General features: G+C 43.6%; 1 protein-coding gene across 2 annotated transcripts; it reads left to right on the top strand.

The window, feature by feature from the left end:
* Positions 1–332: 332 nt before the first annotated feature.
* On the top strand, positions 333–16,943 carry AT-IE (histidine biosynthesis bifunctional protein (HISIE)). 2 transcript variants are annotated; one of them, XM_086812448.1, is made up of 5 exons: positions 333–661; positions 15,628–15,873; positions 15,972–16,067; positions 16,215–16,348; positions 16,512–16,943. In XM_086812448.1, the coding sequence occupies exons 1-5, from the start codon at positions 434–436 to the stop codon at positions 16,705–16,707; spliced, it is 900 nt and encodes a 299-aa protein (XP_086668574.1). In that variant the 5' UTR covers positions 333–433; the 3' UTR covers positions 16,708–16,943. The 2 variants fall into 2 exon arrangements, with proteins under 2 accessions (XP_086668574.1, XP_086668573.1); XM_086812447.1 differs by having other exon boundaries at positions 335–661; positions 16,197–16,348.
* Positions 16,944–22,079: the final 5,136 nt, after the last annotated feature.

The following is a 22,079-nucleotide window of genomic DNA, read 5'->3' as shown; positions in this document are numbered from 1 at the left end:
GGGGTTTTTTCTCCAATGGCACGACTCTCGTGTGCAAGTGAGCGACTTCTTTCTCTCCTAATTCTCTCTCCCAATTCTCTCATGTTTGAGACTTACCATGTCCTAGCCAAAAACTACCTCCAAAGGAATTTTAGAGTTTTTTTTCAACCATGAGGAAGAAGCTTTATCGCCATCCGATAGGTATTCTGAGCACTACAATTTTTTTAAGGTGCATTAGAGGGAGTGTGGCATTTGTAGATGGGTATTTAAAGGGGCGATTTCTATTAAAAATAAATAAATAAATATAATGGGAAAAGAAAATTATTGGCCCTAAAATTTATATTAGTGAGAAATAAGGTCAATTCATAGCCTGAAACCTCGGTTTTTGGCGAACAAATGCCAACCACAGCAATGCCGATCTTGAACACGTAGAGATGAGTAGTGGGATCCCAGTATGGCGACCGCCGCCGCCACCATTATAAGCTCTGCAACTCAGGGGCTTTTGATTGACAGAAGGAGGACCGTTAGGCGAGATGGGCTTGCAACGTTCTTACATAGTTTTGGAAGAAATCCCTACAACAGCAACAGACGCCACCTAAAAATGAAGTCGTTGCTCTCCCTCGCCTTACAGGACGAAGCGCCACCACCACTAGCTCGCGCCCAGCCTGTTTCTACACCGGAGGTAAGCCTCTGATCTGTGTAATATGAAGACTCATCTGTTTTTTTGTATACGAGAAATGATTTAACCTTGTCGTTTTCTCTTATTGTCTTTCAAGATTTTGCTTGTTGAGTGGTAACGCCCTCCGCCTGTGGATATATAGGTCTTGGGCCTCATTAGTATAGTATATTAATAATAATAATAAAACTCAAATTTTTTAACTTTTTGTACATTATTAATTAGGATCACAACAATTACAGGCACCATTTAGACAAGCCTATCAACTTTTTATCACCCAGCCTTTGCAAAAGGAATATTAGGAGAAACTATTGATCATGTACTCCCAACAATTCAACTTCCATCCATCTAGTGTGGACAAATCTATGTTTAGTCAGGGTACCTCATAGCCTAGGGAGGCAAAACAAAGTGTAATTGTTTGGTGTTTAGTATCACACATGCCAAGAACCATAGAAAACGAGGATTACAAAACATCTTGTTTAAATGCAAAATCGACACTTCTAGAGTCCTATAGGACGAGAAGGCTTTTGAACGTTGAGTGGTTAGATGTGGTTAGATTAACCACATCTTTTGAGTCCTCGCTCTTGTTTCCCCCCCCATTTGTACTTCGGCTTTTAGACCCATTTGGTTCCTATTGCCTTATTTTCCTTGGGAGTGGAACAGCTTCCATGTATCATTCTTGAAGATGGATCTATACTCATCATTTGTAATGGGCACGGAAGCCATGCTTACTTGATCCTCAGTGCTAAGCTTGATTAAGAACAATGATGCAAACTTGATGATTGGATAGAGAGATGAGCTGTGTGTTCAGTGTATTATATGGTACAAAAAGATGATGATGTCTTTACAATCTCTAAAGCCTTTGGCTTGACCAAAAGGTTCTCTTTAGACCTTCTATTGATTGTCTATGTCCTGATCCCAAAGGGGGATTAGATGATATGTACAAATGAGAGCTTAGCTATTTATAGGGAGGAGGAAAATTTGTAATCCAGTAAGTTTTTCCTTTTCAGCCCACAAAACTTTGTCCAAAAAGTCATCTTTTGTGTCCAAATTGTGCCCAAAAGATGTCCCATATATGGCTGTATGTCTTGGGCACTTTGGGAGTCTATTGGGCTGCAAAATCGGCTCTAAATCTGCCCCTAAATCTCGTTGCTGAATCTGGGACTAATGATGAGGTTATCCATGTCCTCGACTGTGCATGTGACATCCCCTCCTGCTGCTTGAATACCTTGCCACTTCTCAAATTCCCCTCCCAAGTTTGGTTGAAGAACTCTGCATCTGTTCCACTTTGTCCCCATACTTGCAATCCCTTTCCCTTAACACAGCTATGGGCTCCTGCTGAGAATTATCATGCATGTTGCTTTGCCGCGGCAGGTGTTGATCGGAGAGTTAATTGGTATCCTCTTTGAGCACACTCTCCCAAAGAATGCTTTCCTGTGGCTTTGCCTGTGCAGACCACCTCATAATGCTACCTTTGCTGTATTCTGCTATGTATTTTGTGCACCTTCGTGGGACAACTTAGAGGGCTGAGCCTAAATGCTCTGATACTAATGTTGCATGCGTAGAAGCCTTGCTTCAACCCTAAGCTTGATTAAGAACAATGATGCAAACTTGATGATTAGAGAGAGAGAGAAGAGAGAGATTAGATGTGTGTTGAGTGTATTATATGGTGCAAAAAGATGATGATGTCTTTAGAACTTCAGAGGTCTTTGGCTTGACCAAAAAGTTGACTTTATGTCACCAGCTTGGCCAGTTTCTAGTATGAAAGGAGTTTGGTGGATTCCAAGACGTCCAAATATTTGGAAAGTACAAACTTTGGGAATGGGGGATTGTCCTGGAATACAAAGGATCACACTCCTAAAATCCAGGAGGGTTACTATTTTTAGGCATCTCACGTGGGGAGAGTAAAACCCTCAAAGCTTGTACATGATATTTTCTCCTTTGGTAATAAAATACTCCAAGGGAGGGGGGGGGTGTGTCGACACATCTCTCTTTTACAGTTTTGTGGATTAAGTGGCATATGTTTAAGGCTGTGGCCAATTTCAGTGTTTAATTGCATTAATGGTCAAGTGTTTTGCGAAACCCCCGGGCCCTTCGAAAGTTACACTTTAGACCTTCTAGGACTACCTATGACTTGATCCCAAAGGGGGATTAGATGATATGTACAAATGAGAGCTTGGCTATTTATAGGGAGAAGAGGAAAATTCGTAATCCAGTCGGTTTTTCCCTAAAACTTCATCCAAAAAGCCATCTTCTGTGTCCAAATTGATAGAATGTGCAGCGGAAGAAGGGAAAGTGGAAACACATGAGAGAGAGTGAGAGAGAGAGATGGAGAGGAAACACAGGTGAGAACCTGCTCTCAATATCATCATCCAAAGGAATACATGTCCCGAGCAAGAGGGGAGAAAACCTCGTATGTGAGGGTCTGCAGCAAACAATGCTAAGCAAGCAGTGAAGAATGAGGGAGGCAAGCCAGCTATACATATGCCCATATGAAGGCAGCCGACCAGGGAATAAATCCTCCACGATTAGGAAAAATACCCAAGACTCCATAAAATGGGGAATAATATGGGAAAACATATGTGAGGGGTGTGTCAGAATATGCAGCGGAGATGCAGCAATAGAGAAGGAGAGAGAGAAGCGCGTAACTCTGCTATATATACACAAGAAAAATCCCGAAATCTGAATACTACATGTGTGAGGGAAAGGGGCCATTTTATATGGCCCCTGTGATCCGGTCGGCCAGTAGCAAGGACAGCCGACAGCCATATAATGACACCCGACCTGTTGAACTCCCAGTCGGCCAGCTTTAGTCAGTCGGCCATCACACGTGTGAAGTCGACCAGCAGCAGAGAGAAGCAAGAAGCAGGAGGACCAGTCGGCCATCACTTGGATCATTCCATGAACCACAGGACAGCCTCCCACACTTGGTAAAAATAGGGAAAAATATGGAGGGGGGAAAAATGAGAGAACACCTAAATCGGGCGGGCACACCCACAACAGAGACCCTGGTGTAAATATACAGACGAGATGATTGCTAACACGCCTTCTCAGCTCCTGGATGCGGAACCAACCCCGTCGTCGAAGCATAGCCTAAGGTAGAGACTTCGTTAAGAGGTCCGCCGCATTGTCCTCCGTCGAACAATAAAGAAGCAAGATGTCACCAGCCAAGATCTTCTCACATACAAAGTGATATTGTATCTCTATGTGCTTGGTCCGGGCATGGAAGACCTGGTTCCGAGCAATAGCTATACAGCTCTGGTTATCGCACTGGATGACTGTGGTCTCCTTTTGTGGAAACCCAGTCTCGCCAAGCAATCTCTGCAGCCACACAACCTCGCAAGCAGCACCACAAGCAGCCCGGTACTCTACCTCTGTCGATGATAAGGCAATAGTTGGCTGCCTCTTACTGCTCCATGAAACCGCTCCTGAGCCAAGGGTAAAACTGTAGCCTGATGTGGATCTCCTCGTGTCTGGATCACTCCATCCTTGGAGGCTGACTCCATCCATCAATCCCCCTCCCGTGTAGAAGAGTCCAAGATCCTTCGTACCATGCAGATAACGCAAGATCTACAATCCTTCGTCCCAATGAGACTTCAACGGCGTCTGCATGAATGAGCTCAACAACCCCACGGAAAAGCTCAAGTCCAATCTGGTGTTCAACAAACAGATCAATGAACCAACCAGCTTTCGATATACAGAGAGGTATCAACTAGCTCACAAGGATCATTCACTGTTAGCTTTGTGTTCGGGTCAATCGGCGACGTAATAGGCTTGCAGTTCTCCATCCCAAAGGCCTCAAGCAACTCATGAACATATCGTTGCTGAGAGACAAAAAACCCCCTTTGGGTCTACCAGATCTCCAGTCCCAAAAAGAAGTGGAGTAAGCTTAGTCATCTCAAACTCCTTTGACAAGGCAGCCTTCGTCACTCCAATGTGCTCCACATGATCGTCGGTGAGAATGAGATCATCCACATAAAGGATGATTAACGTAACCATGCCGCGTTCCCAAAGAGATATAGGTTGGGATCTGCAACCGATCTTTGAAATCCAGTCCGGATAAAGAAGGAATCAATCTTCTGATTCCAAGCCCTCGGAGCTTGTTTAAGACCATACAAGGCCTTCCTTAACCTGTAAACCATCCCTTCTGATCCTGGAATCACAAAGCCTGGAGGCTACTCAACATACATCTCCTCCTGCAGGTCAGCATTAAGGAACACAGATTTGATATCCATCTGATACACAGGCCACCTCTGAGAAGAAGCAAGGGCAAGAACGGTCCGAATCGTGGTCATCCTCGCTGTCGGTGCAAAGGTATCCTCATAGTTGATGTCTGGCCGCTAAGCATAACCCTTAGCCACAAGTTTGGCTTTGTGTTTGTCCACCGACCCATCCGATGCATATTTGGTCTTAAAGACCCACTTGACACCAATGATTGACCGTTTTGACGGCCTCGGTACCAACTCCCAAGTGTTCTTCTCGATGGCATCTAGTTCAACCTGCATGGCTTTCCTCCCAAGTATCCTGTGCAAGGGCTTCCTTGATGGAAGTGGGCTCTTTGTCCTGCATGATACGAGACATCAAAGCATAGTTTACCTGTAAAAGCTCCGTTGAATGACTTTTGTCACGGACTCTGCGCGATCTTCGAGGTCCGTCCTCTGTGGCCCATTCGGAGGGAAGCTCCGTGACACCCGACTCCCGAAGGGTGTCCACTAACCACCTGGGTACTCGAACAGAACGCGGAGCCTCCTGCTGCTGTGGGGGCTCAACTCCAGCTGCGGGCTCAACCTCCTGAACTAACTGTGGTTGTCCAGCTGGAACAATAGACTGGGAATCATCATCAGAATCCTCTGGGTCTCCAAGAAGCGGCGGCTCATCAACAGTGGAAACCGGAATATGCTCATCAAAGACCACATCCCTGCTGACAACAATCTCATTCCTCTCTGGATCAAACAACCTGTATCCCTTGGAAAGAGAGTTATATCCCACAAATATAAGCTTTTGGGACTTAGAGTCGAGCTTCCCCCTCTGCTTCTTAAGAATGTGTACATACGCATCACTCCCAAACACATGGAAATGGGAGACATCAGGTTTCCTGCCAAAATATGCCTCAAAGGGAGTCATGTTAGGTACTGAAGTCGTCGGAGACCAGTTGAGGATATGGACAGCCGTCGCCACAGCCTCTCCCCAAAGTGGACTAGGAAGATCACGATGCTCCAGCATCGTCCTCGCCATCTCCACCACAGTCCTGTTCTTCCGTTCTACTACTCCATTCTCTGATGGCGAACCTGTATTGGCCAGTTCCCTCTTGATGTCATGATCTGCACAAAATCTCATGGAAGCATTTGAAGAGAATTCACCTCCTTTGTCAGCCCGGAGAGTCTTCACCTGCAGTCGAGACTCTTTCTCCACCATCACATGCCACTCCTTGAACCGAGCAAAGGCTTGGTCCTTCTAAGAAAGGAAATAGACCCATGTGAATCTGGAACAATCATCAAGCAGCAGCATGAAATATAGAGATCCTTCCAAGGATGGTGTCTGCATAGGTCCACACAAGTCAGTGTGAACCAACTCCAATGGTTTCGAAGCCTGCTTCGGAAAGGATTCCCTGTGCTGCTTACCACGTATGCAAGAACTGCAATGTCCTTGCCTGTTGCCAACATTTAGCAAGCCAACCACCATTTGGTCCCGGAAAGCTCGCCGCAATGCATCCACATTTAAGTGGCCAAATCGAAAGTGCCACAAGTCACCAACCTGAGAACCTGTCAACGAGGAGAGTGCGGAGAGTTTGTAGATACCATTCTCCACGCCGCCTTCCCAAACAACCTAGCGAGTCTTGCGGTCCCGTAGAGCAGTTGAATGCTCCTCAAACTCAACCCGGAAGCCAGTCTTGCATACCTCATGCACTGACAATAGATGAAAACCAAGTGCTGGGACGTAAAGAACACGAGAGGAATGCTTACCCCCCTTGTCGTCGGGAATGATCTCCATCTGGCCCTCACTGTGTATCGGAATTGTGGAATTGTCGCCGATGAAAATGCGACCTGACTGCCATTTCAGACATAGTCACAGGGAATGGGCATTTTTAGACTCGGGAATGTTGGGGATGGTAGCATCTTCTCGTTCCCATTCCCGTTCTTGTCACTCTTTAGTCATAGGGAATGGCCATTCTCAATCTTTTCCATCCACCGTACCGGCTGTACCAGCCACTGTACCTGCTGTACTAGTCATTGTACTTGCTGTACCAGCATTTGCACTTATTGTACCTGCTGTACCAGCCACCGTACCGGCTGTACCAGCCACTGTAAGCCATTGTACTTGTACCAGCCATTGTACTTGCTGTATCGGCTGAATGGAGAGTTGTACTTGCTGTACCAGCTCTATTGCATGAAGACCCATGGTTTTTGGGGAAGAATCAGTACCCACACGGAGGTATATGGATTATATTGTTGGCTCGGCATTTCTACAGCCTATGTTCCGGCTTGGTAGCCTTGTGTTGGGCTGTGTTATGGCATTTGTATAGGGATAATCCGGCATCTCCCGTGGGGAGAGTAAGGCCCTCAAAGCTTGTACATGATATTATTCTCCTTGGGTAATAAAATACTCCGGGGGGGGTCGGCCCATTCCGGCCTCTATGCGGTGTCACACGTGCAAGCTCCATTTTCAGCATTTGTGGATGTTTTGTCCAGCTTTATGTTTTATGCAAAGTGATGATGGATATGTGTTAAGGCTGTGGCCATGTTTAAATGTTTTAATATGCATTGATGGTATCAACAAGTGTGTCAAAGGCCCTAGTCCCTCGGGCACTGCCCACCGCCCGCGAGTTTCATTGGTATCAGAGCATAGGCTTTCTTGGAAGCGGAGGCTTCCTTCTATCAATAAGGAAGAGAAAAGATCTCAAGTGGGGACCACACTTACCATCATTGCTATTAAGCATGGCCAGCCACTTCAGAGCCTGTGAAGCAAGAGCATGAGCAATAGACAGGTTGGTCTAAGGATTTATGAATTCACAAAATTTATCTTAGAAGTATGGAGTTGGCTTTATGTGCACACGTTTAGCACTCTTTCCATATGAATATTGTGGATTATATTATCAAGCTTACAGGCAAGCTATATGGAGATATATCTCAGGATATCTGAAGGATATGGTGACGAGATATTTCTTTTGGCTTCATGACCAACCTGGCAAAGAAAAGCTAAGTATACTTTGAGTTTGCAAAGTTAGTGCTTTTGCTATGAAGTGTTTTTGATGTTCACTAACCCTTGTATAGCTATGCAAGGAGAAAGGTGTTGTTGTTTGCCTTGAGATGGTTTCAGGGAAACATTGTTTATGGCTCCCTTTAATGGGATGAATTCTTTTCATGGCTCCCTTTATTGGGATGGAATATATCTATGGAGATTTCTTTCTTGGACGAGATTTATATAGATATTGGGCTTAACAAGCAATTTCTATGGACGAATCTGTCCGAGTTTATAGAGAAGAAATCTTTGGTTATCTCTTGGATATGATGCTTTTATGGATAAAGTCCACCTCTACTCCAAGGTGTGTGGTTAGCACGGAGTATGTGGTAAGAGTTATGGTATACAAGGATTATGGTATACAGGTCTATGGATTCTTGGACTTCTTTTCTAGGGATTTGGATCCATCCTCAGGTTTATGGATTATGTTTATGACTCCCTTTTACTGGGATGGATTATTCCTTTTGGCTCCCTATATTTGGGATGCATTGGACTTATGAAACTCATGATTCACATACCCTGTGTAGTGTTCTCTTGTCTTACGTGCTCTCTTGAAGATTGTTTCTACCATGTGTGGGTGGAACAATAGAGAGCAGATGGAAGGGAACATGGGCACTTCAAAGGGTAGTGACAAGCACAACATACCCTGTGTAGTGTTCTCTTGTCCTACGTGCTCTCTTGAAGATTGTTTCTACCATGTGTGGGTGGAACAATAGAGAGCAGATGGAAGGGAACATGGGCACTTGAGAGGGTAGTGTGAGTTGGTGGCCGAAATGCCTATAAACTATTGGTGGCCGAAATGCCTATAAACTATGTGTAGCAGAAATGCTTATGGAACACCAGGTTATCTATGCCTGCGAGTGATTGTTTTATCTTGTTACTTGAGCCCACCTCTCATCCAAGGTGTGTGGTCAGAGTACCAACACGGAGTGCAAGTGGTAAAGTGGACATGACGGGACTTATGTCTATGCCAACGGTCACGTGGACCGATGTCTTGTTGGCAGGAGACTTATTTTGTCTCGCCCATTTACTTGGGACATGGATTATGATATCTGGACTTATGGGACTGTTTTGTCTCGCCCATTTACTTGGGACATGGATTATGATATCTGGACTTATGGGACTGATTTGTCTCGCCCATTTACTTGGGACATGATTTTGATATTGGTATTATGGAGACTTATTTAGTCTCGCCCATTTCTTTGGGACATGGATTCTTCAGTTATATTGGATTTTTGAGACTGTCTCGTCTCGCCCAATCGATGGGACATGATTATATCTTGAATATATGGCTTGAAGCTTAAAGTTGCGGACAACTTTTAAAAAGTTGGGGAGGATGTCACCAGCCTGGACATTTCCCAGTCTGAAAGGGGTCTGGTGGACTCCAGGATGTTTAAATATTTGGAAAGTACAAGCTTTGGGAATGGGGGATTATCCTAGAATACAAAGGACCACACTCCTAAAATTTAGGAGAGTTGCTATTTTTGGTCCGACTCCGATGGAAATTCTGTTCGCGTCATTACATGTGGAATTGAGCAGATACCAAGAGTTGGCAAAGTGCCTATGACAGAATGTCTACCAGTTGGGATATTTTTAGAGGTAAAGATTATGGAAGGACCCATCTCTTAGATTGGGACATGTGGCAAGAAAGTGGATCAAAGTGAGACAAGTGGGCCTCACACTTGTCACTCCAGCTATTGTGTGGCTCTCCACTTGTCATTGTAGCTTTCTCTTGCCATTTTAGCTCATGGGAGGCCCAAATCTATAAATTGGAGCCCTCTCTCTTCATTAATAGAGGCTCTCTTGCTGTACACTAGCCTCTACCACCGTTTACAGGCTGCCCTAATGATGGCTACTCTCTTTCTCTCTCTCTTGAAGGCTGCCCATGAAGAATACCGGCTGTTGGGGACTGTTTTGGAGGCTTCCATCGCGAAGAAATACTGAAGGCAAGGGTATTTAATCATTTATTATGATTTCTAGCCATTTTACTTGTTGCACCAGCATTTGTACTTGCTGTACCAGCCATCGTACCGGCTGTACCAGCCACTGTACCTACTGTACCAGCCATCGTACCGGCTGTACTAGCCACTGTACCTGTTGTACTAGTCATTGTCCCTACTGTACCAGCATTTGCACTTATTGTACCTGTTGTACCAGCCCCACTGTACCTGTTGTACCAGCCATTGTACTTGTTGTACCAACCATTGTACTTGCTGTACCGGCTGAATGGAGAGTTGTACTTGCTGTACCAGCTCTATTGCATGAAGACCCGTGGTTTTTGGGGAAGAATCAGTACCCACACGGAGGTATATGGATTATATTGTTGGCTCGGCATTTCTACAGCCTATGTTCCGGCTTGGTAGCCTTGTGTTGGGCTGTGTTATGGCATTTGTATAGGGATAATCCGGCATCTCCCGTGGGGAGAGTAAGGCCCTCAAAGCTTGTTCATGATATTATTCTCCTTGGGTAATAAAATACTCCAAGGGGGGGGGTCGGCCCATTCCGGCCTCTATGCGGTGTCACACGTGCAAGCTCCATTTTCAGCATTTGTGGATGTTTTGTCCAGCTTTATGTTTTATGCAAAGTGATGATGGATATGTGTTAAGGCTGTGGCCATGTTTAAATGTTTTAATATGCATTGATGGTATCAACAAGTGTGTCAAAGGCCCTAGTCTCTCGGGTACCCGCCGCGAGTTTCAGAGCCTGCCGCTGGTGTCATGTGCACAGTGTGTATCTACCGTGTGCTACACGCACACAAGACTAGCTTCGAGGTTTGGGGAAGCTTGGAGCTAGGCAGGCTGATTGGCGAGTTGAGTTAGGGATAGACTAACGGGCGGGCACCCAAGTATGGACGGGCAGGCGTCCAAGTGTGGACGCACGATGACCGGCCAAGAGCTTATAAAAGGGTGGCCAAGGTTAGTCATTAGTCATATACAGTCTCGTGTGACTTGTGAGAGCTCTATGGTCTGGAGCCTGGATCTAGTGTAGACGTGCACTTGCTTTACGCAGCCGAGGCCGGCAGCAATCTCGAGGCCCGTGAGGGTAGCTTCGTGGCGGTATGGGACATCGCGAGGTAGAGATTGGTCGGTACGTCAACCTAGTTAGCTCAGCTCGTGGCTCGGTGGGGATAGCCAAGACTGTGGGCTTGCCCACGGCTCGAGTCCTGTACCAGGAGCGTTCCACGAGGAGATCCGATGGGGATTTGACAATGGTATCAAACTCACGGCTCTTTTCTCTCACATAGATACTCGCATAGGCGATCTTTGGCATGCTAGATTTAGACATCTTCATTTGGAGGCCTTGGGGAAGGCTTTCGAGAGCAGCTTGTGGATGGATTACCAGATGTTGGCACACGTGAGGGCCCTTGTCACTCTTGCCTCAAGGGAAAACAACATTGGGAGGCCTTTCCAAAGAAGTCTACATGGCGAGCTACGGCACTCTTGGAGTTGGTTCATGTGGATTTGTGCAGCCCGATGTGCACTCCGTCTCTTGGTTCTACCAGTTATGTTTTTCTTTTGGTTGATGATTTTAGCCGGTATACCTGGGCCTATTTTCTCAAATCCAAAGACGGAACTTTCGACAGATTCCAAACATGGAGAATTTTGGTGGAGAAATAGTTGGTGGTTGATGAGACTTCATCTTCCATTGCAGAGGGGGCTTCTTCATCTTCAGGGGCTGATTCAACTCAGCCTCTCCTTGGTTTCTTGCTAGATCCTCCTGTTCCTCTTCCTCGACTTGACCCGGCACGTCCTCGAGCATCTCAGGCGGAGGAATCATCCAACATTGATCAGGAGATATCAGTAGATGCTCCACAACAGGCTACATCTCAGGAGTAGGGTTCGACTTTTGAGGAGGGATCTCGTATTCCCAATTGGTTGTACCAGACATTGCGGGACTCGGGGGTAACACGGTTGCCTTCACCTCTAGCAGGGGGTCCTTGTTGATCGGAGCGGTTGCATACTATGACATCATCTTAGGAGAACCTATGCGTCAATTATGCACTGCGCATCTAGAAGGACTCGGTACCTACTTATATTGGGGAGGCGCTTTCCAAATCGACTTGGAAGCAGACCATGGAAGCGGAGTTTGACTCTATTGAGCGGAATTAGACTTGGGAGCTGATTTCTAGACCGGCAAAGCGGAAGGTGATTGGTGTCAAGTGGGTCTATAAGACCAAGTACAAATTGGATAAGCTTGTGGCCAAAGGTTATTCCCCGAAGGTTGGCGTGTATTTTGATGATACCTTTGCACCGATTGCTCGGATGGTGAGTTGCGACCATACGGACAGTTCTTGCTCTTGTTGCACACTCTCGCTGGCCCATCTTTCAGATGGATGCCATGTCGGCATTCCTCAACAGAGAGCTAAAGGAGGAAGTTTATGTGGAGCAGCCCTTGGGATTTCAAGTTCTTGGCTCCAAATATACGGTCTACACTGTACAGGTTGAAAAAGGCCTTATATGGTTTGAAACAAGCTCCTAGGGCTTGGTATGAGAAGATTGATGCTTTCTTTCAAGAGAAGGGCCTCAAGCGGTTGGCGGTTGATCCAAATCTCTACATTTATCCCGAAAAAGTGTTATATACTCTTATCATTCTCCATGTGGACGACTTCATCATCATAGGCAGCCATGCAACACACATTGCTTAGAAAGGTTGTCCTCAGTAAGGAATTTGAGATGATAGATCTTGGGTTGCTTCACTTCTTTCTTGGATTGGAGATTTTTCAGCGCTCAAATGGCATATTCATTTCTCAGTAGCGGTATATTAGAGAGCTGCTAGAGGCTTTTAGGATAACAAATTATAAGCCCATCACTTCCCCCATGGATCCCGACATCAAACTCTCCTCTTCCGGATCCGATCTAGCGGTAGATACACTTCTGCTCAACACGGCTTGATTGTGCATTTGTGGTTGGAACTCTCAGTGCTTTCATGCAGGCACCTTTGGACACTCATTGGTAGGCAGCACTTCGCGTGTTGTGGTACTTGAAAGGTACCAAGGATTTTGGCATTTTCTATGGATAGGGAGCCACTTTACGTGGCTGGAGCAACTTCGACTGGATTGAAGATGCGGATTCCCAACGATCTACTACAGGGAATTGCTTTACTCTTGGATCTGGAGCAATTTCATGGACGAGTAAAAAGTAGCCTACGGTGGCGCTTTCATCAATTGAGATGGAGTATTGAGTGGCTTGTTCAGCTTCTTGTGAGGTGATTTGGTTGGGGCAGCTACTTGAGGAGATCGATTTTCGACAACAGCCTACCCTTATCTCATGTGACAACCAGAGTTGCTTGGCTATTGCAATTTGCTAAGAATCCGGTTTTTCATGTGTGGACCAAGCATATAGAGATCCAGTACCCTTGTGCGGGAGAAAAACTTGGAGGGAGACATTATCCTTGAATATTGTCATACCGAGGACATCGCTGCTACAGACTTATTCTCAGTCAACTATTGGCATTCATGGCAGCTCTTTGGGTCTTGGGCCACCCCTAGGACCTAAGAGGGGGTGTTAGCATATGTCATATCTTGTTGGTGGCTTTTCTAGTGTCTACGGGGGCCATTTCCATGCTTTGATATTCCCCATATTTTTCCCCATTTTTCCCATGTTTTCCCCCTATTTTATGGGCCTTTGACGTGGGTTGCCCACCCTTTTTATGGATATTTTACCTGTTTTCAGTTTGTGTAGGAGCCTAGGAGACAATTGGCCAGCTCATTGGAAGTGTATTTATATGCTGCCCTCTTGCTCACTTTTCATGATTCTTGATCACTTTGATGAGCACCTTCAGCTCTCTGCCTATGGATGGTTGTATCCACTCTTTTCTTGAGGATGCGCAGTATCATCGCCTGTTTCGACATACCTTGGTTCTTCCATTTTTTGTATATCTCTAAACCACTCACCATGTGAGAATTTTGACATGCCAGTTTGAAACTTTGTCAACACCTTGATTTCTGCAGGTTCCATGTCGGTGCCTTTGACCGCATTCCACACTCCATTCCTCATCAAGAGAAGGATCTTTGTCTGCCAGGTAGGAATGTTGGAACCATTGAATCTTTCAATAGCCAGGCTGCCTCTGTTTTATCTCCACGTCGTTCTACTTGAGAAAGCCCAAATTTTATGAATGCTGAAGTGGTCAATTAGACAAATGTCACTTGATTGATGGAAAGCCCCAAATACTGTTAAACTCAATGACTCTGGAATTTCAGGTATGAATGTGTTCGAGGGAGCTGCTGCTGAAAGTGCTGGTGGCAGCAGCAAAGGGCGCCACCCTAGACTGTAGCCACCATGCATGGTAGGGATCAGAACGAGCAGAAGAGCGGAGATGAGCTGGCAGTGACAGAGGAGCAGTTGGCGCTGGCAGAGGCAAGGTGGTGGGCGTTACTACTGAATGGTGGCAGCTGGTGGACGGTTGTAGCTGTGTGCAGGTGAACAACAGGTTAGCAATACGTGGGTGGTGCTGGCAGCTGTCACAGGTGGAAGCGGATGCAGCTGCACCAATGGCGCCAAGCGCACTGGGCAGGTCTCTCTGGCCCAGCTGTATCTGCTGCGGCTGCCCACTGATAGAGTAGCACTGGGGCAGGATTGCGCTATGTTTCATCTTGCAATAGACAGCCCCCACGCTATGGAGCCCTGAGAACAATGCCAGCCGTGTGAACTAAGAGCCATCCTAGAGGTTAGGGGCACTTTATCTCCTAGAGGTTAGGTGGCACCACGTCCTCCTATTATTGGTTGCGTATAACCCTATAAACGAGTATGCTACTTGTATTGAATTAATCTTGGTTATTGGAATGCAATTTATTATTGTTTGTGTTTCCATCATGTAGTCCCAAGTGTATTCATCGTGTTTATTGTGCCATATCCTCTTCTTGTTAGTTATAGCTTCGTTAATTAATCATTGATATCACAATTCTTCATTAGCATAGCTGTAATCTCTATATGCCAGTACAGTTTATACTACAAATGACAGTTGCATTCTGAAAATGGTTCTATATCCAGCTTATCAAATTACTAGCAGCATTATATCTATTTTTGAGGCTTTTTTAACCACTGGACAAAGCTTTAAGGAGCTCCTTCAAATCAAGAAAACCATCTCTTTTCAACTGATACCATTGAGATTTTGACTAGGAGTTGTAAGATTCTCATCCTAGTGAAGGCGTAGATCACAGAAACTCTCATGGCCTTGTCCATGGACTTCATTATTTATGTATGTTGCAAATTCTTTTTTTTGAAGTTCCCATTTGCAACTTGTTGCAGCTGGTGTATGCCTACTGCTTTTACAAAGCAAAGGTGGGTGTAAGGTAGACCTAAGATCTCTGCAATAAGGGTTCACTTATGCGACTTGTAGTACTTCGCTGACATTAGATCACCATTTTTTCTCTTAAATTACGGTTTTGTTTTTTAATCTTTTACTTTATCTCCTGTTAAAGGCACAGTAGAAAAGAGAGTGCTTATCCTATACCTCATAGGCCAGTTTCATCACAAACCAGCGGGCTTTCATCCTAGGTTTGAGGGTGGGTGGTATTATATTCTAAAGTCTATTGGTATTTTGATAGGTTCTAAGGTCTATTGATGAACCTATGAAGAGAGATTCTCAAAAAAATTGAGTCTTAGATCAAGAAGCTATTTCTTACTTGGACAATTTAAGCTGAAGCAATTATTAGACTAGACGGAGCTGATGCATGTTGAGAATTTTTGTTTTAGCTCTTTTGAGTACCTTCTTTTTGACGAGGGTATTTACAGGTGGAAAAGATGTTGGATGCTATGAAGTGGGACAAAAGTGGTTTGGCAGTAGCAATTGCCCAGCATATCAATACAGGGGCTATCTTAATGCAAGGCTTTGCAAATCGTGACGCTGTTTCTGCGACAATTGCATCCGGTAGGGCCACGTTTTACAGCCGGTCTCGCTCCTCTCTTTGGACAAAAGGAGAGACGTCATCGAACTTTATAAATGTGAAAGATGTGTTTTTAGATTGTGACCGTGATTCGGTAAGTTTTGCTTATCACTTTCCAAAGCTCTAAATTCCTATTGTGTGTTGTATCTAGACACTGAGAGGGTAACACACAGCCTTTTGGAAATAGCACAGATAATTTATTTGGGGCTTCCTGATGGACCAACATGCCATACAGGTGCCGAGACTTGCTATTTCACACCTGCTGTAGGTGTAAACCAAGGCATTCAGGTTGGTTGTTTTGTGCAATTCAAATTTGAACTTTTTTTCTTTCCTTGGGTATAGCCTTTGGCTGGCTGGTTAAGTATTGATAAACATCTTCAATGCTTTTTGACTTATGGGATGCTGTTTAAATGTAAGAACACATCTGGAAGACAGGCATTCACAACTTTGTACTCTCTGGAGGACACTATTAGCAAAAGGAAAGATGAATCAGTGTCAGGGTCATATTCAAAGCCCTCTTGGACACAAAAGCTGCTGAAAAATCATAGCCTGCTCTGCTCTAAAATACGGTTCTCTCTCTCTCTGGCACACACAAATCCACGCGCACCATGCAAGCCCTCATGTGCATGCATGCATGTTTCTTTAAAGATGGACATTGTTAGCATAAGTGATCAAAGGTGTACTTCAATGGAGATGAAAGCTGTATTAACATTATGATTCATTTTGCTGCAGTGAAGAAGCAGATGAGCTTTGCAGAACTCTTGAGAACAATGAAGGCAAAATCCGCACTGCATCTGAGATGGCGGATGTTCTATATCATGCTATGGTTCTCCTTGCTGTGCAGGATGTGAAACTTGAGGATGCTCTAGAAATTCTAAGAGCTCGATTTTCCCAATCAGGAATTGAAGAAAAAAACAGCAGAAAATAACATTTTTTACTGAAGGCAAGGTTCACTAAAACACAGTTTGTGTGTATTAGACATATCGGCTGAACTTTCCAATTTCAAAAAACCATAGCTTTGCTTCTTGAGGAGTGATGCAAACATTGGATTATGTTCTTGTTGAATCTTTGGGGTTTTCTCTCCAATTTAAAATGAATGTAACATGATTGGTGCATGAAGTGTAAGGTTACCTCAGCAAATTCAAGATTTTAATGAACTCAAAAGGGGCCTTAACAGTGTTTATGTATTGGATTTGTGTTGGTAGTGCGCGTATTCGGGTTTTGGAAAATTTTTAGTAGTCGAGGGACCAAAATGTTCAAGTGGACACGGAGGTCGAGGAGGAAAGGAAGGGGTACTTCACTGTAGTTAGGGTGATTATTTGGCTGCTCGTAACTCCTTCAAAGGTTTGGATTTATCGTATTCCTTCAGCACACAGAAAAGGTTTTTGTTCCCCTTAACAGGCTATTGAAATGGTTATCTCCATGTCTATCTTTAGCTATTGGATACCTTGTTTCGGGGTTTGCAGTTTGTGGTGGAAAAGCCAGTTGCATGTTAAACACGGTCATTCACATCTGCACAAGCTTTGTAGTGTCACACATTGCATTGCTCTATTGGTGTCATGGCAAATTTTCACTCAAGAGTCATCTCTAAATGTGATGGAGTATGTTCATCAAAGATTTGGAATTTCCTTACCAGCTTGTCGTTTTCCCCATGTAACCTTAGCCAGCATCATACCTTCCACCCCTCATCCCTAACCCACCTACAAATCTTGCCACTTTAACTGTTGTGCCAGTGCCTAACCATCAGTCTCACAACCGTCCAGTACTCCGCTATTAGTGCAGGTCTGGCCATTACAAAAGTCAATGCTTCCTACTGAAAGGCTCACTTCCATGCAAGTACTGCCCAAAAATGAAGGATCTAACATTCAGGATTGTCTCAGATAGAGGGCAAGCACCTCGGCACCACTGGTGGTAATGACTTTACCTCTGGACCATACAATCTCGGTATAGGGTAAGCCAAACTTGGATGACGACACTTCCCAAGTTCATCAGTCATCACCTTCTCCCCTCCCTATCTTGCTTTCCTTGTCACCTGACCCTAGAGAGGGAGGAAACATTTAGCACTCTGGCTTTTGTGCCTAGAAATGGCTAAATGTCAAAAAACGTTTGCCATCACTGTTTAAAATTTGCCAGTGTAAGGAAAACTGAGCAAGGTCCTAAATTGAGTGATAAACCTCTACCCAATGGGATGTGGGCCACTTCCATGTTCTGATAAAGGTACACACTTACCCAAAATCACATATAGATAGTGGATTTGTGTTCACGAGGCCATTGGTGATCCCACAACATTATAGTAGATATTGGATTTGTGTTCACATCAATTGAAAATAAGCACACCATCATTCCCATCATATAGATAGTGGATTTGTGTTCACGAGGCAAAAATATCACTTCAAACTTGTACGCACAACTTCTCTTGCAAACAAATACATCACTTGAAAGCAAATACATCATCAATCTACATGAAAGTTTTATAAATACTTAAATATAGATAGTCCCCTTGTGTTGACGGGGCAAAATTCTCTCTTCAAAGTAATCTTGCATGAAAACCTTATATTGCAATTAAAGTATTGAATACACCATCATTCTTGCATAAGTTTCATAACTACTTTTGTTCAACAATCCACATGAGGACTCCTCATAACCCACATCAATCCTCCTCGCATGATGACTCCTCACACAAAAGGGCATGAACATTCAAGTCCTTTTCTAATGACATCCTAATGTGTGTTGAATGACATCTTCAATGCCATAGTGTCCGCATAACAAGGAAGCACACTACATACAAATTAACACAAATACAAATGTAAGATGATATGATAGCTCAAGTCTGCCCCAAAATGTATCGTGGCAACAAAAAACAATGACCAATCAAGATAAAGTATCACAAGATGGGTACATTATGTTGGTAGGTCATTTCTCCTCATGTGACATGTGTACTTCAAGATATCCCACATAATAAATTAGAAGGTTCATGACCTTAGATAAAGGGCTAGAATAGCCCAATGGCCCCCCTATCCCTCTATACTTTTATGTGGTGCACATGGGATCCAAGGGAGGGAGCTTGACCTGGGTGGCTGTCGTCTGTCTTGTTGCACCTATGCTCCATTCGCTAATATGGTATCAGAGCCTGCCCATCGCCATCTACCTTTGTGTTACCATCTGCTTCCGCCTTGTGTACACGCTGCAGGATATAGGCCAAAACTGGCCAATAACCCAATCTATCATGCTAGGATGAAGCACATTGAGGTACATTATCACTTTGTGAGGGAGAAGGTTCTACCAAGTGATGTGAATTTGGTATATATCAAGGATATATGTTAGCACAGTACAACAAGCTCGCAGTGCAGATAAAGTTGCATTCTCCTTTTTTTGTGGTTGAGATATTTTCTTCTAGAGCCTGTTCTTATGGAATAAATTGGAAACTTGTGGGTGTTGATAAATTGTGAGTCTTGCACACCAATGCCTTGGACAACACATGCTTCAATGATTTCAACATGGTGGTTGTCATCATTCACAACTAGGGTCGTTTCGCGTCGGCTCACACATGTACTCCTAGATATCCCAAATAATAAATTAGAAGGTCTATGACCTTAAAAAAAGGACTAAATGTCCTCCCTATCCCTCCATGCCTTTGTGTGGTGCAGATGGGATCCAATTGAGGGGCCTCCCCGGTTTGGGTGGTGGTCTCATCGTGTTTTTGTTGTTGCTTTTGTGGTTTTTCATGTTCTTAGGGCTCGTAAATTGTTTGTATTAGGCTTAGTTTTCATCCATTATAACCAAACAGTAGAACGCAATTTTTAGTGAATGTTAGCTCTCTTTAGTGTTAAACATAGAACTAAGATCATTAATTTTAGATTAATTGTGTGTGTTGTTGAAATTGTTTGAATTAGAGTATTAGCAAGCATTAGGAGTAGCTTAATCTTTTAAAAAATTTCTTAAAACCATCAAAAAACCCTTGAATTTGACTAATTTCTCTTAATGGACTGGTTTTTGTCATTAAGGGTGATTAATCTTGCTCAAGAGGCAAAAAAATTAGAAAATATGTTAATTGGGGTCTAAATTGATCATATGAGTAGTAAAAATTGGTGTTTTTGAGTGTTTTGAGAGCATCTAGATGCATCAAAACACCTAATCACATGAAATTTGACTCTTTTTGCTTAATTTTGCCTTAAAAGAGGAGACCATAATTAAGAGTCTAATTAATCTCTTATTTTAGATTAATCTACATATTTATTGATGCACAAAGATTAGCATTCCCTTGCTCTATTCCAATGATGTGCTCAACGGTGTAAATTAATTAAGGATTAGTGGTTCATTAGAGTCCTTGATTAGTGTAAAAGAAAAAAATTAGTGAAATGATTAATCCTTATTCACTTTTTTACATAACTCATTAAGGCTAACGAGCATTCAATGAATAGATGCTCACGAGTTATCAATTTGTCCATTTTTGGGGGTCATTTATGAAGGGTGTAAGGGGTGTCATTAAAACGTTGACTTTTTTGATTCCCACTTACCTTTTTGGGAAAATGCACATATCCCTTTTATTTTAAATTCAAAAAATATTATCCCCTAAAAAAAGAAAAAAATCATATTTTCCACTACTTATTAAAAAAAAAGTTTACGACATGAACCATTTTTTGAAACTTCACGGAACCTGAGTTCACGCCCAAAAGGTTCATGTCCTTGGGAACCGCACACAAAAAAAGAGTTCACGGCGTGAACCATTTTCTATAACTTCACGGAACCTGAGTTCACACCCAAAAGGTTCACGTCCTCGAGAACCGCGCATTAAAAAAAAAGAGTTCACAACGTGAACCATTTTCTACAACTTTATGGAACCTGAGTTCACGCCCAAAAGGTTCACGTCCTCGGGAACCGCGCGAATTTAAAAAAAAAACTCATGAAGTCCGTCTTGTCGGCGTGAAAAGGGGTCCGTTGGTTTTTAAAAAAATAAATTTGATATTCCATGAAGTCCGGTTCACGGCGTGAACCATTTTCTGTAATTTCACGGAACTAGAGTTTACGCCCAAAATTTCATATATATATATATATATATAACTCGTGAAGTCCGTCGGCATGAAAAGGGGTCCGTCGGTCAAATAAAAAATAAAAAATTGAATTTAGTAATATTATGTGAAGTCCGGTTCACGCCGTGAACCATTTTCTGCAATTTCACAGAGCTAGAGCACGCCCAAAAAAAAATATAAAACTCGTGTTCGTCGGCCAAAAAAAACACCCATGTTTGGAGGTTCATATCTCCTAAACCGTATATCCGATGAAGGCGCTCTAGGGTTCATCGAAAAGCTGACATCGAGCTCTTCGACTTTGGACTCGGTCGTCCAAAGTCAAAATCGACCATTTTGGCCTCCAACCAGCAGCCTCAAAATTCGACCCGAAAATCGAGGCAAGAAACAGGCCAAAAACCACAAAAAATCGTAAAACAGCGCGAAAACGACGACGAGCCGTATTCGGGCTACTTTTTAAAGGTCTAAAGGACAAAATCACGGACGACTCAGGGAGACAAAGTTGTAGTACTCCAAAAAACTACAACTCCCTCAGATAGAGTTTTTTAAAATTCCTTTTGGAACACCCTCAAAAACATGCTGCGAAACATGGAAAAAATTCTCAGATTTTTTTTCATCTTGAGACAGTGATGGAAAATAGGTTTTAGGACCTCCTCTTCCATCTTGGAAGTTACTAGTGTACGCTTTTTCTAAAAAATTATCTCAGGTCGTTCACATGCGTAGCGCCTAAGCTATTTAGGGCGAACGGGCATCCGTTTGATCCAACGAAGAGTATGCCAAGCCTCTTAAGGCTTTAACGGACTGTGGGAGAATATAAAAAGAAAATTAAAAAAATCTAAGTTTGCTCATTAAGGAGCATTTAGGGAGACATATATGGCTTTTCCAGACAAGGTGATCAGTGGAGTGCAGGAACAGAACTCTATTTAATTGAGCGTCAACCAAATGAATCTATTGGAGATTTTATCCTTCGGATAAAACTCTTGGACTCACGTTGTGAGTCATGGAAAAAATTAAACGATGTTCAATTGAAGAGATGTTTCATGATGGGCTTGACGAATAACAGCTTACACAACTTAATCATTGTATCCAATCCGGAAACATTCGATCAATGTTGTAAAGAAGCAATATGTTTAGATGACAACATGCTAGAAGATGATCATGCAATGAGGTGTTCCTCATCTAAACCAAGTGAAGCAATGGCAAAAGAAAGATCGATCTCGGAATTGATATTTCTAGAATTTTATGCAGCCTTGCTTAAAATCTTACAGCCAAC

Source organism: Cibotium barometz, chromosome 18, assembly GCF_041138505.1.
Source record: "Cibotium barometz isolate CiBa-2024 chromosome 18, ASM4113850v1, whole genome shotgun sequence".
NCBI classification, from domain to species: Eukaryota; Viridiplantae; Streptophyta; class Polypodiopsida; order Cyatheales; family Cibotiaceae; genus Cibotium; species Cibotium barometz.
Note: the sequence above shows the minus strand (reverse complement) of the source record. Positions and strands in the feature narration are given on the sequence as shown.